The sequence below is a fragment of the Notothenia coriiceps genome, unplaced genomic scaffold (assembly GCF_000735185.1).
Source record: "Notothenia coriiceps isolate Sejong01 unplaced genomic scaffold, NC01 NC01_scaffold00001411, whole genome shotgun sequence".
Lineage (NCBI taxonomy): Eukaryota > Metazoa > Chordata > Actinopteri > Perciformes > Nototheniidae > Notothenia > Notothenia coriiceps.
Window position 1 is genome coordinate 178,624 of NW_011334112.1, and position 11,596 is coordinate 190,219.

Sequence of the window (11,596 nt, forward strand, 5' to 3'; positions counted from 1 at the left end):
AATACTCAAGCTGTTCTGAAACCATTTTTTTCCTAATGCTAAACCCCATCAATTATCTATAATGCAAGTTAAAATGACAGTATACATTATTGTGTGTCAACTAAAACTGTGTATGATTCTTTTGCATTAATTAATTAATTTTAATGTATTTTTTCTTTCTTTCTTTATACTGTACAGCTAACAGCAGAATTGTTCAGCATCATTATTATCAACAATGTTGTTTGTAGCATATTATTTCTTTAATAATTAATATTCCATATTTTTATTTTCCATTTTCATTTTATAATTGAATATTTTTGTAGTATTGTAAATATTTTATTTATATTGTGATTACATTTTTCTAAAATGTCTTTATAATTTAACAACTTTATATTATGGGTTTACTGTAACATATCCAATTTCTCCTAGAATCAATAAATTATTTCTTATTTTTTAAAACAATCACCAGCTTCACAGGAGCATTTGTGACAGGTTTGGATTTAAAATTATTTAAGCTTTCAAGACCCTTAGAAACAGTTTTACATTATTGTGTGATATTTCATCACTCCCTGTTCCTGTGTGATATTCCCATTCTAACCCTCTTACTGAAGACTAAGTATATGCTGTAGCTGTACAGAATCATACAGTAATTCAGTCTGTTTAGTAAAAAGCTGACACAAGATAAAGCATGTGCACACAGGAGATTTTATATAATAGAATTCTTTTTTTTTTCTTATAGTTTTAAATTAAACAGCTGCTATGTATCCTGACACATCTTACACAAATCAAACCTGTGGTAGTTTTCCTTCTTACCAGGAGAGGTCCTCCTAACTTCCATGAACACAAGAACTACCTCTGTGGTTCATACAGTGGTAGGATCAGCTTATTGATCGTGAAAAAGTTCAGCCAGTGTTGTAAAGCAAAGTGTTATTAAATCAGGGTCTCCATTTTATTTGTGACACTTTAATACCCACATGATTTTATCTTTCTCTTTTTGGGTCTGTGGCCTTTATCTCCACAGGAGGGTCCCAAGGATAGATATAACTCTTATTATACTTCCAAACAAGGCTGACACATTTTCTCTACTGTCAGAATTTAAATATCTAATCAGTCCAACTTGAAAATGTGCATTAGACAACCTTATTTCATCACAAAAGAGATGCAGAGAAAACATAAAATACAAGAGTCATTGTGATGCGTTTTAAAAAAAGATGGATAACCCCAAAATCAACACACATGTTTCTGTTAGTGCTATTTATGAATTCAAATTGCTTTGGTGTGAGTTGCAGGGCATTTGGAGGTACTGGCCATAGAGATGTCTACCTTCTATTTAATATAAGGAAACTTTGCCAAAACATTGACCACATGAAACTGCTCATAGGAAATTATTGTTGAGCTTTTTCGCTGCTTTTAGCACCACAAGCCACAAGTGCCATCTAGTATGTTAGAGAGGAGTACACTCAACAATTCACACTTAAACCATCTAGATTCATATATATTTCCCTACAGATGCAAATAAAAATATGTATCTTTTATTTTTGGATGAATTGTCGCTTTAACATATTCCTGACTCAAGTTTTGTGATAGTGAATCAAAAGTCTAATGGAGTTTTTTCACAGTGGTAGTGGACATGTTGCACCAGGCTCTAGCATTTTCCACAAGCCGTCATTTAGCTGTTTATCCAACTGAAAAAGGGTATGGCACATGATTTTCAACAATTTCCTCCCCATCAAATGTTCAGTGGACATTCATTCCCTGCAGTCACTTGGTAAAAAAACCTTTTCCCATCATCAGTAAATTCCCCAATACTCGATTAAGGCGACTGCACCTGTTGTTCTCCAAGGCACTGATTAGACTTTGGACAAAGATAGGAACCATTACATGAAAGTGCAGCAAATACTGTAAGAGGATCTCTGCTGGAACATACAGTACTCAGGTCAATTAGGCACCAGCCACTCACAACACTAACCCCGCCTTCACACACACACACACACACACACACACACACACACACACACACACACACACACACACACACACACACACACACACACACACACACACACACACACACACACGCTTAGTGGCATAAGAAAAGGAAAAGGCCTCCCATTAGTGATCATTTTTGTATTGTTTGTCCTGAACTACAATGAGACATTTTTGACTGATTCTGGTACACTCTATTTATTGCTTCAAGTGGAACATTGACTACAAAACAACAACAAACATTACAGCACACAGGAATGAGAAAAACTCAGACACACACACTCATTGACATCAAAAACAACGCGCTCTAAGACGACTAAAGACACACAGCGTTGCAGTAACATTAACAGTACAAGCGTTCGGTAAAACAAACGCAGGTACTGTATGTGTGAAAAGGATTAATGACTACTATGGTTTCGGAGGAGGCTAAAAAAAGCACTAGAGCTGTCATGCTTTACTATCTTTGAAATATATAATCCTGCAATCAAACACTGCATTAACAAACGTGTTAGTGTAAATGTTCTGGAAAGCTGTAAGAACTGATGTTGCAGATACGTTAAAGCAGCACAGATTCAGAGGAAAATCTAGTCAGAAGTGAACTCATTTCAAAATTGTATTTCTTGTTCTTTCAACATTGGAAGAAAGTCTTTATCGCCGTTTATGTTCGATTGGTTAAATGAGGCTTTTAATAACACCCGTTTCAAACGTTATCAGGCCATTAAATGGTTGTTAGCAGTCGTTTTTACAATCACTGATGCTTCAGAGGGAGCAATGTTATGAAACGTTTCCAATTTTGTTCGGTTTACGTGCAAAAACTACTTGGTAAGTTTAAAAGGTAAAGACCAGGGTATCAATCAAGTATGCCTTTCAGTTTGTTATTTGTTAACTCACACATTTCTTGTATTAGCATGGGTTATCATGTAAATAGACGTTGCTCTGAACCTACCAGTATGTGTAGCAGGCACCTTCAAACCTAACACTGTTAACAGCCACTTAATGCCCCAATTTAGAAACGGGTGTTTAACCATTTGATTTGGTTCAGTAAACATGAAAGCAGGGATACATTCTGGCAAATCTTTCTCGGCCCTCCCGCCTCAGTAACAAATCTGGAAATACTGGCTGGGCGATTTGACGGGGCTCTTGTAGCTGGAAAAGTCGTGCTGTGCTGTGCTCTGGCTAATTGTGGTTTTCTGCAGGTTTAAGATGAAGGACGGGCTCGTCTTCTTCGCCCCGGGCTTGCCGCCGCCCTTCGCCTGAGGGTTGTTAGGTGCAGCCGAGCCGCAGTTGGCAGGCACCGCGGAGTTAGATTTGGTGAATTCAGAAGATCCAGTCCTTCTTGTTAGGGGGCTCAGATAGATCTGCATAGTCACTAAGTGAAGTGGTGAAATGAGGTGAGGAAGGTGTGAGTGTGAAGACAAGGGGGGAAGTCGGTCAGTGGGGAAGGGTTCAAACAAAGGTCAGAGGTCAGGTAGTGCGGATATTTAAAGAAGAGGTAAGGTTAAAACGAAAAAGACAGAAATAAGGGTGCAAGGAGTTAGGGGAAGGCACATAAGTCATGGTGAGATTTGACAAAAAATGAAGAATAAAATAACAGTTCCACTTTTCCAGATAGTGTGAATAAATATATTTGTAGGGATGAATCATACCTTTGCAGTGTGTCACACGGCTTGTCCCTGCACAGAAACAGCACACACACAGATTCACTTACATGCAGCATTGCCATGTCAGCATTTTGCTTAATCACTTATGTTATCTCCTTTATTTAATAGAGGCTTGGAGAGCAGCGGATTCACTTTCTTGTAATGAGGCTGCCATACAAATAACAACAGTGCTCACTCACCTCCACTCACTGCTGCCGGCTCCTTGGACTTGCTGCTGTAATAATGAGAGAAAGAGGGAAAAGAGTAAAAAATATAGCAACACCTAAAGAGGGTTTGTAAATCTGGCAAATGTGAGGGATCAGTGTCAGGATGACTAGCAGTTACATATCTTCTCTACTGACTTTGAGAATGTCATGTCTGTGGTTTGGGTTGTTTTCACATAATACAGGATGTCATGGGTGTGAATAACCTCAATTTGATTCTGACTTCATCTGTCACAAATAATTAGGTGACCCCAAAATCACTGAAAGTGTAAATAATTCATGCCGTGGTTTGCAAGAGTTGTAGGTGAATTCGTTTCATGGATACATTTACAAAAATATTGTAAAACTGAACTTTTATTTGGCTATATAACCACTTACAACAAGACAAAAGAAAAGGCTATTGTGAATAACCCATTTCTTACCCTTCCTGAGGCTTCTTACTTGTAGCGGCTGTGGAGGCTGTGGAGGCTGTAGAGGTGGGGCGTTTGGTGGTCTTACCTGGACTGTCCTTCACACTACTGGCTGGGCTCCACACACCACTGGAAGGAAAATTAAAAAAAAGTAGCTTTCATTTAAAAATGAGGGTTTGAGAGTGCACTGCACTGTTGTTGTTTTTGGTGGCGCTTTTGTGTGCAGTTGCCATTTTTTGTAACAATACTCTTTAAGTACATTATTTCTTCAAACCTCAAAGAGATGGTTAAAGCAAAAAAATATTTGACTTCTATAAAGTCACTGGCATTTTTTCCTACATTTTAACATTGAAATAAAGTAGTTTTAGTTGCAGGCTTCTAAATCACTTGATAACCCCTAGTGTAAAATGATTATCAAGACTTTAGTAAAGATAGTTTTACACACAGTACATTGTTTTTGTTCACACATTCGAGTGAAACATCACTGTAAAGTCAATTTCATATTTCTACAGGTGCAACATGTCAGATGAAATGACTAAATGCTTCACGCATACAATTTGCTGGAGCACTAGCCAATAAAGGGGCTGGTGTTACGTAGTGATGTCATTATGCTGCGGAACTAAACATACAGATTCCAATGGATGTGTTCCTACATGCATACAAACCTATATAACACACCAAAGGAAAGTGAAAAACATAAAAGGACCCTTCTGCCATACGAAACAAGATTTATAGAGAGAGAAAGAAGTAGCCATCAATATGAGAGAGAGAGAAATACATCAGAAGGGGAGATGAAATGAACTGGGGGCGAGAAAAGGCAATGATGCTGCATCTCGCTTAATTCTAATACCAAACCTGCAGCCTTAAGTGCATGGAAATGTACTTCTCTCCGTGCACTTATATCAGCACACTCCAGATTTAGCAGCAGCACATTAGGGTCCCACGGAGAGAACCTATCACGCTCTCTGACTAACGCTATCTAATGGCAGTATCATTTGAAAGGTAATAGAGAGGAAGAGCAGAGGCCGGTCTGCCGCTTTATCGCCTTGAAATAAAGGTTGAGTCTTTGGAATAATTATCGAGCTTCCTTGTGCTGCGTTTCTTGGATAATGGAGGGTGTGCGGATTGCTTTTGAACATTAGATAATGAGAAGTGAAGCTTGAGTTATGAGACGGAAGCTTCATTGTTAGCCGCTTCATTAAAACTGTATTATGTTAATATAATGTGTGCATAGGCCTACAGTACTCTGTCTCCTGGTGAGTGCTGTCAGTGATGAGAAGATTCTTTAACAGAAAATCATTCAACAACTGTACCTTGTTTTGTTGTACTGCACAATTGCTGATAAAGAGTATGTTTCATTTGATTTATCTCAGGTAATAAATATAATGAAATATGAACCTGTTACAGTTTATTACATGTGTGAGTGGTGGAATGTATTGGACTTAAGCACAATTCTGAGGTACTTATACTTTAATTAAGTACTTTTTATTCAATGCTACTTAATATGTCTACTCTACTACATGTTGGAAGTATTTATTGTACTTGTTACTCCACTACATTTATTTGAAAGCTTTAGTTACTTTACAGATAAAGATTATGAGTCAATACAAAGAAAAGAAAAGAAACATAAACATCCAGCAGGAACACAAATAAAATGTATATTACCATTACCTTTACTATCTGTGATATAGACACAATAATGCATCAATAATTACAATATAAGCATTTAATGACATTATTTTTGAATTGGGAAATGATGCTTAACAAGTACTTTTAGCTATTTAGTATATTTTAGTGCTAATGTTTTTGTACTCAAGCAACATTTGAAATGCAAGACTTCTACTTGTAACAGAAAAAAACAAAAGTATAAAATCCGAGCACATCCTCTGCATGTTCTTGATGTGGTTGTGGTTGTGTCCTGTCTGCAGACGGAGAAGCCGTTACCTGCGGGGGGGTGTGGGGCTGTAGTTCCTGGCTGTGGAGCTGGAGGGCAGCGTGGTGCTCTTCTTCAGGGAGGCAGCGCTGGAGGGCACCAGAGAGGGCCTGGACGGCAGAGCCAGAGACACTGGCCGGGCTACACACACACACACACACACACACACACACACACACACACACACACACACACACACACACACACACACACACACACACACACACACACACACACACACACACACACACAATGTTATCAACGTAGCAGACAAATGCACCTTTCAGGGTTTGTTTTTTTACCAAGATTTGTCTTTTCCATCTTTTCCTACTGTTAGGAATTGACTATTCACTAAGCACTTAGTTACTGTTGCTATGCCTTCTAAGCCTTGTATTCTTGCAAAACTCAGGTTGTTTGTCATTTTGAAAGATTTGTCAACATGTGCGGTTATAGAGGGGGTCCAACAGGAGCCAATGCCCCTGTAACGCTGAGTTTTAACACCCCTCTGGCCCCCCTCAGAAAGAAGAGTCTATGGTGATACCATTTGTGATTGTGTGGCAGCAAAGACTTTGCTTTATAACACCAAAAAAAAAAACTAGTATTTTTCTCAATGCATTGGCTCTAATCCCCACCCAGATCTCGTCTCACCTTTAGCACCTGATGTTCTCCTGCCACCAGCAGCAGCTGCTTGGTGCTCTTCAGAGATGTTGAGCCTCTTGAGAACATCTGCCAGGGCCATCTTCAACAGCTGGATTTCATCTTCCTGCATCTGCATCCTCTGCTCCAGATAGGTGAGCCGATCCACCACATCCAGGCCACTGGCTGAGCTGCGGTCATCTGAAGGATAAATACATAGCCAGGATTATCTTGTTGGTTTGTTATGCTTTTCCACGGCGTTACGTAACTGAGGACATGATTAACATCCATTAGAAAAACCAGCAGAAGAATCCGAAGCATCCATTTAACATTTGCCAGCCTCTTAACCATGTCTAAAAATGTTTAAAGGCACATTTTTCACAGAGCAAAAGAAAGAATCAGTCAGTGAACCTTTATCAACTAACACACACACACAAAAGATGGAGAGTACGATGCCAAGGAAGAAATTAATATGCAATTGATTCACTATTTGGTGACAGAAAATCTTGAGTATGAAAGAAAAAAACGTGTAGTTGCAACAGTTTAATAAGAGAAGGACTGGTAAAGAAAAGTAATTCCCCATTCAAAAACCTTAGCCAAAGAATTATTGATTAAATTCTACTATAAATGCTTTTTCAAGGATCAACTCCTTTGGCAACAAGATATAAACATAATCAGAGGAAGGAATAAGCTCTTTAACATCGCCTGTTCGTGCTTATGTAGCGAAAATCAAGCTGATGAGGTCACAGCACAGCTGGACAGCAGATCATAACACTGTCATCTCACAGCAGCATGTAAACAAAGGTATACAGCGCACATTTAAAAACACTGTCACCAACACACTATCATTTCCCTTTCAATCCGTTTTGGTATTTATACTTTTACTGTAGTCAATGATCAGTCCAACACAGTAACAATAGATCAGAGGTGAATACCGTGGGAGACACTGGACAGCGATGAGGAGGCAGGGGGCCTCTGGGGGGCAGCTGGGCCCTCTGCCATTACACCGGACGTCTTCCTCCTCTTCCTCTCCTCCCGCGAGCACAATCTCTCGCTCCTCTTTCCTTCTCTGGCTTTAGTCTGATAGCTTGGTTCTCCCTCCATCTGATTCACTGGCTGGTGTCCACTGAGATCTCACCCCCTTTGCTCCACTTATGTCACACACACTGTAACACTCACACACACACTGTAACACAGCAGCCTCCTCTTGCAGCATCCAGGCAGTATTACATTGGTGGTTGCTTGATACCCTCTGGGACACACTGATGTGTATGACAGCGCTTTAAAGCCCTTTTGCTCAGGGTGTGTATTTATATAAAAGGTGGGGGTGGGGTTGATAATGCTTAAACTCAGCAGTCGTCCAATTCAACCTAAATTGTCTGTGCACATGCTTGTGTGTGTGTGTGTGTGTGTGTGTGTGTGTGTGTGTGTGTGTGTGTGTGTGTGTGTGTGTGTGTGTGTGTGTGTGTGTGTGTGTGTGTGTGTGTGTGGGTGTGCAGACTACAATGATAATCCTTCAGACTGAGCTTCTTTGACCCCGCCCCCACAGATAAACCCCATGTTGCTATGAGGGATGGAGACACGGAGAGGAAACAACAGAGATAAACCTGAAATGGGGCCTGGGCTGGCGTTGCGCTTCAGTGAACATTTCGTTCATCCTCGGAGTTACAGAGGTCACAGGGCAGGTCACTCTGAGTAATAAGGAGGATGAAGAGGAGGCCAAATGTAAAAAACAATGCTTTAGTGTCTTCAAGGATGAACTCCATAGCTCAAAACAAAAACAGGAATAAGGATCAGTTACACAATCTGTGGCTATGTGTTTATTTCTTTTAAAAACTAAAATAAACCAATGATTTCCAACTAGCGTAGAAGAGCAGATGCTTCTGCAGTGACACGTACATACAGTACAAATACTGTTGAATATATTTCAGATTTTTATAGAGCAGTGATTATGTTTTGATTAAAAAAGGAAAATCTCATACATTGTCAGCATACTGTATAACACCCGAACACCATGTGTTATGAGAGGGCTTAAAAACTAGCTGACAAGCAATTCAAACTGTTTGCTACAGTTAGCAAGTTAAAGAACTGTATGTATTATAGAAATAAATGGATACATAGTAGAAGTATAGTTTGTTAAAAGTAACAACTAGAGGGGTAAAATAGTTCATTAAAAGTAATTTACAATTTACAAAAGCAGTAGAAAAGGAGTTTCAAAAAGAATTAGATACCCTATTGGGTAAGGGGAAGAAATTGTTAAGTAATACATAAATGACAGACATAGTTTGCTAAAAGCAATAGATAATTGGTAAAGAAAAGAGAAATGGTTGGATGGCTGATTTTAACATACAGTTTGGTTAAAATAAATAAAAGTACAGGGAAGTGGAAGTATATCTGATAAAAAAGGTGGATAACCTTTGAAATGTTTTCACTATAAAGTTTAGTTTAGTGTTGATGAAGCCTCAAAACCTGATGTATAGTTTTTGTAAGATACGAGCATATCATACAATTTTTTTTATCTATGTTCTTGGTTAGATAGCCTGCATGAGTTTTCCCTCTTGAAACAGATAATCTGCTGTGGGTGCAGACTTTCATTAACTGTGTATTTATTGGAGCATGAAGCCCGCAGTAATCTGTTTCTCATGCAGCATTGTGACGTTGTGTAGGACTGCATGGTGGTTTCGTGTTTCTCTTCTTCTCCTGGCTGTGATCATATCCTCGTGCCGCCTCCACGCACCCCATATGGGATTGGGATTAGAATAGCACATAATCCCAGCGCTGTAAAAGGGAATTAGCAGCCCAAAGCTCAATCTCTGCACCAACTCAGCTATACAAAAAAAGAAACAGAAAGGCTCCCTGAAAGACGCTTTTCATGCAAATGTAAACACGCAAACAAACATGAAGTATGTCTCTGTGCCTCTGACTCACTCACACGCACATGCACACACAGCGCTAACAGTTTCAAAATGTACACGCCTATTATGAATCTTAGCAAAATGAAAATACATGAAGGCATAACTCCGGTGTAGCGAAGCAGCAGTGTTTTAATCTGAGCTCGCAGATGGTGTTTCTTGAATGAAGAACCAGCATCTGTCTGCTCATATCAGCACCTTGCATGCTGACACATACAGGCCACAAGCAATCCTTCATAATAGTCCACAGATACTAATGTCCCTCCGGGGAAGAGGCATTTCCCTATTTCTTTCCATCGCTGTACGCACATTCCAACACCTACAGTCTGACTGTTTGGCATGTGATGCATTGGGCAGGTATGCAAGTGTTTATCTTTACAGTTAACTGAAAATGTATAGCAACAATGTCAAAGAAGATAGATTTTGAGGATCTATACAGAGTATGGAGTCTAATCTATTTTACTGCCCTGATAAAACAAATCGGTACCAATATAAATTATCTTCTACTTCCGCCTTAAAGTGCCTCAAACATGTTTTCTTCTGTCACCGGTTTTTCAGGGTTTTCATTCAGCCATATAAAAAAGAATGTTAGACCTTGTCAGAAGGCAACATGTTGATCATAAAATCTCTAAATATCTTATCCAAGATACTATTTGTATTCTGTTGAGGGTTTAAAAGTCCTGCGAAGTTGCAGCACAAGGCATAGAAACACTATTGTGTTGTTATAGTTTGTCATTAATGAGTGTGTTTCAGTCCATGACAAATGCACAATGTCTGCATTCTTTCCAGGAATGTTGTGTTACTTACTTCTCACTTTTAGATTACTTCACACATTATTTTCATGTTATCAAGTATCAAATTGGAAAAGCTAATTTATTCAAAGTCAAACATGTATGCATACATGTTGTGGTAAACACAGGGAGTGTAAACATGTCTTCTTGTTGATTATATGCATTCATACGTAATATTAAAAAGGGAAATAATGTTTAGTCATTGCTCTTTGTATTATCCATCAGTACGTTTTGGTTTTATAAGATAAACATCTCTATGAATTGTCCATTTAAAAAAAGAAATCAGTTGTTTGACCACCAAAAAGATGCATTTACCTCTATTGCATTGGCGTTCAAACGAGCTCCACTCTGTACCTGTCATGAAGTCGGTGTCCGGTGCCAGCAGGGAGTCGCTGTGGTAGCTCTCCTTCAGCGAAGGTCTCCTCTGCGGGCTGTGGACCGTCTCCTCCATCCCCAAGCCGTGGTCCAGCTCCTCCATGTGTGAGTCCCCCTCCTCTACGCCCTCTGCCATGTTGACGAGTGCTCCTGCAGCACTCCTACTAAAGCTATACGCTTCACTGACGGGCTAATTCACCTACCCCTAAATCCACCAGTGGCCACAACCTCTCGCTTTCCCTCCCTCCTTCTCCCCCCACTGTCCTGTAAGGAGGGTGTGCAGGGTGATGTCACTCAGAGAGGACAGATTAGGGACCTGGTAAGCCATCTGAAGCTCTGGGGAGAACAACACTATGAGCCCGGTGAATGTGTGTGTGGTAGAGACGCTTCATTATGGGACACATCTTCTAAATATAAGTGAAAAGGGTATAAAAAGAATCAGTTCAGTTCAATGCAACTTTTTTTTGTGTTACATTTTTCCTGAAATGCTTTTTTTTCATATTCAAATTAGTCACATCTTGCTAAATATGATTATAATTTGCATATTTTCTGGAAATCTTAAGGAAAAGATATGTATTGTACAATCCCATACACTTTTTGTTTTACAATACAGGTGAATAGGGTGACAAATGTAACTAATGAAATCCCCAGAAGATTACTAAAGTATACTTTTTTGTATAAGATGATTTTTAACATTTGATGTTTACATA

The 11,596-nt window shown here is 39.3% G+C and overlaps 1 protein-coding gene across 1 annotated transcript; it reads right to left on the bottom strand.

Moving 5' to 3' along the window:
* Positions 1–2,208: 2,208 nt before the first annotated feature.
* On the bottom strand, positions 2,209–11,022 carry LOC104960670 (echinoderm microtubule-associated protein-like 1). Its single transcript, XM_010788819.1, has 7 exons — positions 10,866–11,022; positions 6,821–7,009; positions 6,184–6,313; positions 4,252–4,368; positions 3,806–3,837; positions 3,612–3,638; positions 2,209–3,334 (listed from the first exon to the last, which is right to left on the bottom strand). The coding sequence occupies exons 1-7, from the start codon at positions 11,020–11,022 to the stop codon at positions 3,060–3,062; spliced, it is 927 nt and encodes a 308-aa protein (XP_010787121.1). The 3' UTR covers positions 2,209–3,059.
* Between the last annotated feature and the right edge of the window lie 574 nt (positions 11,023–11,596).

Bases quoted from the DNA above. Each gene is read 5' to 3' on its own strand.
- LOC104960670 (XM_010788819.1), bottom strand. From the start codon at position 11,022: ATGGCAGAGGGCGTAGAGGAGGGGGACTCACACATGGAGGAGCTGGAC. The intron at 6,314-6,820 runs GTGAGACGAGAT...GTGTGTGTGTAG, and splicing joins GAGAACATCAGGTGCTAAAG to CCCGGCCAGTGTCTCTGGCT. The intron at 3,639-3,805 runs GTGAGTGAGCAC...GTTTCTGTGCAG, and splicing joins GCCGGCAGCAGTGAGTGGAG to GGACAAGCCGTGTGACACAC.